General features: G+C 41.1%; 1 protein-coding gene across 7 annotated transcripts in view; it reads right to left on the bottom strand.

The window, feature by feature from the left end:
• LOC103471094 (glutamate receptor 3) overlaps nucleotides 1-3,438 on the bottom strand; it is a 102,123-nt gene that overhangs the window by 31,298 nt on the left and 67,387 nt on the right. For all 7 annotated transcript variants that reach the window (XR_534585.2, XM_008419897.2, XM_017307091.1 and 4 more), the window contains exons 6-8: nucleotides 1,478-1,639; nucleotides 593-760; nucleotides 128-232 (exon numbers count right to left, since the gene is read on the bottom strand). Coding sequence is in view for 6 of the 7 variants with exons in the window: in XM_008419897.2 (XP_008418119.1) it covers nucleotides 128-232; nucleotides 593-760; nucleotides 1,478-1,639 (435 nt within the window). In the remaining variant the exon portion in view is untranslated. The remainder of the gene's footprint in view (nucleotides 1-127; nucleotides 233-592; nucleotides 761-1,477; nucleotides 1,640-3,438) is intronic.

The raw sequence follows: 3,438 nt of genomic DNA, 5'->3' as shown, positions 1-3,438 counted from the left end.
TATATATACTGGGGATGCATAGGTGTACAGTTTTGCTGCTAAATACAAGCCAATTTAAACTTTTTAACTTTAATGTTGGCTAAGTGAAATGATTCCAAGTAGCTCTGGCAGCTGCAAAAGGTCTTACCTTCTTTGGCCCATCCTTTTTCATTTCATGTATCTCTATTGTGTAATTGGTCCTGCGGCCATAGTTGTCAAACTGGATATTCCCGGTCATCCCCTGCAGCTGGACCTGATGGAAAAACAGACACTTAGAGCGAGGGAGAAGTGGAAAGCTTGCATCACTTTGCAGATATACTGTAGCTGGCATTAAGGTGCCCGTGTCCATTTTGCAACTGGAGCGCACTCAGTCCGTTAATCAAATGATGAACTGGATACGCTTTAATAAAAGATGTAGTTTTATGGTAATGAGGGCCTGGATTTGAGTGAGAGATATCTGGAGGCAGAGCGGAGAATAGCTCTGCACTCTCTCCCCTTCTCTCTGTCACTTTCCATCTTTATCATGCTAACCCTGCATCACTACTTCTTCCAGTCCCCCTTTTTTTTTCTGTTTGGTCTCAGCCTACCACTCCCTTCCATATCCTTTCCTTACTGTTTTCAGAGCTCTCTCGATGTCTATGCCCTGGCTCCAGGGTACGGCAGGATTCGCCAGACAGTCTCCTGCGCTGCCTCGACGAGAAACGTCTACGCGTTGGCGCCTCAGGTACCTGAATGCCTCGGCTATCACTAGGATGGCGTCGTGGGTCAGGGCAGAGGTGTACTGTCCAAAAAGAGAGTGATAAACACAAACAAGAGAACATATGATGCTGAAAAAAATGTGCTGTGAAAACAAAAAGACTTTTTATTCTTTGACAGGCTGTTAAATTGAGAGAAGCCAGATGAAAAGAGGCAATTTGTGTGCTTCAAAGCATTTTGGCGTCTGTTGGTCAGTTTGTTGGTCAGGTTTGTATGTTTTGGGGTGAATGCAAACTTTGACACCTTGCTATCGGTAGGTTAAGTGCAACTTAAGCTATCAAGGACTTATCTAAATGTCAGGATCTCATCCAAAACTTTATTGCGGAGTTAGGTGGTGAATAAAGGATAAAAGTTTGATTTTTATCTCCCACGTACTTACCCTGCAACTTCTCCTGACCTTTTCACCACCGAGGGGTTGAGGCACTTGTTTGTTGACCACCACACCATGGCGAAATCTAATTAAATGGCATTCCAAATCCATTTCTTCCTTGATCATTGTTTAATTAGATGTAAATTGAAGCTGCAATATAACCTTGGCTTGCACTGCCTATCAATATATTGATTGCTCTGAGAAATGCAAAGCAAAGACGCCACAAAGAGCGAGGGAGGGTAGGCGAGAGGGCAAAAGAATGATAAAGGCAAACAGGATGAGAGAGGAACAGCTGATGGAGATCACTTCAGAAGGAACGGCCGGCGTGTTCTGCATGCACAATGTAATAAAGCCCCGCGAAAGCCCGACTACCTTCAGAGGAGCGTTGCGAGCTTCTGGGAATTCTCTTTCATCCAGCTGGTCCCATCGCTGTTTGAACTGCTGCACAATCGGGTTCTCAGGGTTGACGATCTGAAACCCTGAAATGTTGGCTCCTCCGGCGATGACTTTGCCCATACTCACATTCGAAAATCCCTAAAAATTACACATGAGTGAAATGGGTCAGTGATGTCATGAGAAAAATATACCAGAGAGATTTTGAGAAGACTTCTGGAAAGTAGACACAAGGCTTTTTGCTCTATTCAAAAGACAATTCATTGATTATTTTTTTTCCTCCTGCATCACACAACACATCGCATACATGACTACAAAAGAGATTGGATTCAAGTTGCAATGTTCACCTGGTAGCTGTGTTGGATCGAGTTTGGATCATGTTCACATAAAGAAATCTCTGCGGAGCTTTTTCAGTCCCCACACAGGAGAAATTGCTGTGTTCACATTTACACAAATGAACCATATCAAGGTGGAAAAAGAACCAGAGTTTCAAACACACTAAACACCTTCAAAAACATAGCATTGTGTCTTTGGACGTTAGGCAAACATGTATCTTATTCAGCTGTTTAGCATCGTAGAAAGGCAGCAGTCCAGAGTCTGTGCTGCATCATGTAAGACAAAATATTTGAGCTGGCTGCCATGTTTGCTTTCCAGTATATAACGGGCCTAAATTCACCGCCTTCAAATCGCCTTCTTCACCCAAGAACCATGAAAGTTAGTTCTTTTCAGGGTAAAATTGATGTTTTCTTTCTAAGGCCCAACATTGGGAGCTCATGGTGTGTGAGAACATGTTTGCCTCCTGCATAATCACATCTTCTACAGTCAGAGAAACAGCACCAAGTGAGAGCAAGCCTTCAATTTATAAAAAAAAAAAACTCCCCTGCTAATAACAAGCTGAAATTAGCTATTCCTTCCACAGAGTGTGGGAAAATAAGGAAAGATGGTTAAAAAGGCTAAGTCATCTTTATCTAATAAACCATTAGCATGCTCAGTGACTGTGCAGTGTAATATGACAGCAGGGTTTGGATTTTTAATCATGCATTTTGAATTTTCCTTTTTCAGGCGGGAATAATTACAAAATACCACCTCGATGCGTTTTCACAACAAGTCCCGGGTGCAGAAACTTGAATTTGTTGTAGATTCCCATTCATCACACATAGTGAGAAATGTATGTGAACTCCCATTAATGTTTGGATAAATACTCAGTAGCAGATTGCTAAGCTTCTGGCAACTTGCTACACTTGAAATATCTTTTTTCTTTCTTTTTTTTTCACGTTTCATCTGGCTATGTGCTGGCTGAAACTGAAGATAAAATGTTTTTTGGAGATGGTCCTATTTCGGCAATATCCTATCCACTTTTTTTTTTTTTTTTTTTTGCAGAACACCAGAACCACCATCAGCGGCCATCATCACCTTGCTTGACAGATGGCACAGTTTTCTCGAGTTTCAAATCCTCCAAATATAATTCCTGTCATTGACTATGAGAGCAGCAGACTCAGTGGCTTCCCTTAAAGACCTGCTAAAAACACATCTCCTTTTTTTATTCTGTGATTTTTTTTATTTATCTTGGAATGTACTTTGTAAATACAGTTTTACTTACTTACTCGTTGGATTTAAATAACTCTAATCTCTCATTGCAAAGAATTTCCCAGACAGTAGGTGGATTGTTCTCGTAAGCTGCAAAATTTCAGCTGAAGATTTTGGAGCAGGGGCTCCTCTAAATTTTAGAAAGTGCCAAAAGACATGTCAAAATCTTGCTTAGCTATGGGAGTTTCAGATCCCTGCGCTATAATCTTGTTTCGCTTTACAAAGACAATGGATGACCAACATGAAAATAATCCCAAATCTACATTAAAACTCCTTATTGTTTGAGAAGGCTAAAATTAGGCAATTCTTCTGGAAGTTTGTGAAACTTAGTGATTACCCAGCTAACTTACACA

Source organism: Poecilia reticulata, linkage group LG10, assembly GCF_000633615.1.
Source record: "Poecilia reticulata strain Guanapo linkage group LG10, Guppy_female_1.0+MT, whole genome shotgun sequence".
Classification (NCBI taxonomy): domain Eukaryota; kingdom Metazoa; phylum Chordata; class Actinopteri; order Cyprinodontiformes; family Poeciliidae; genus Poecilia; species Poecilia reticulata.
The sequence above is the reverse complement of the archived record's forward strand: the minus strand, read 5'-3'. Positions and strand labels throughout refer to the sequence as shown.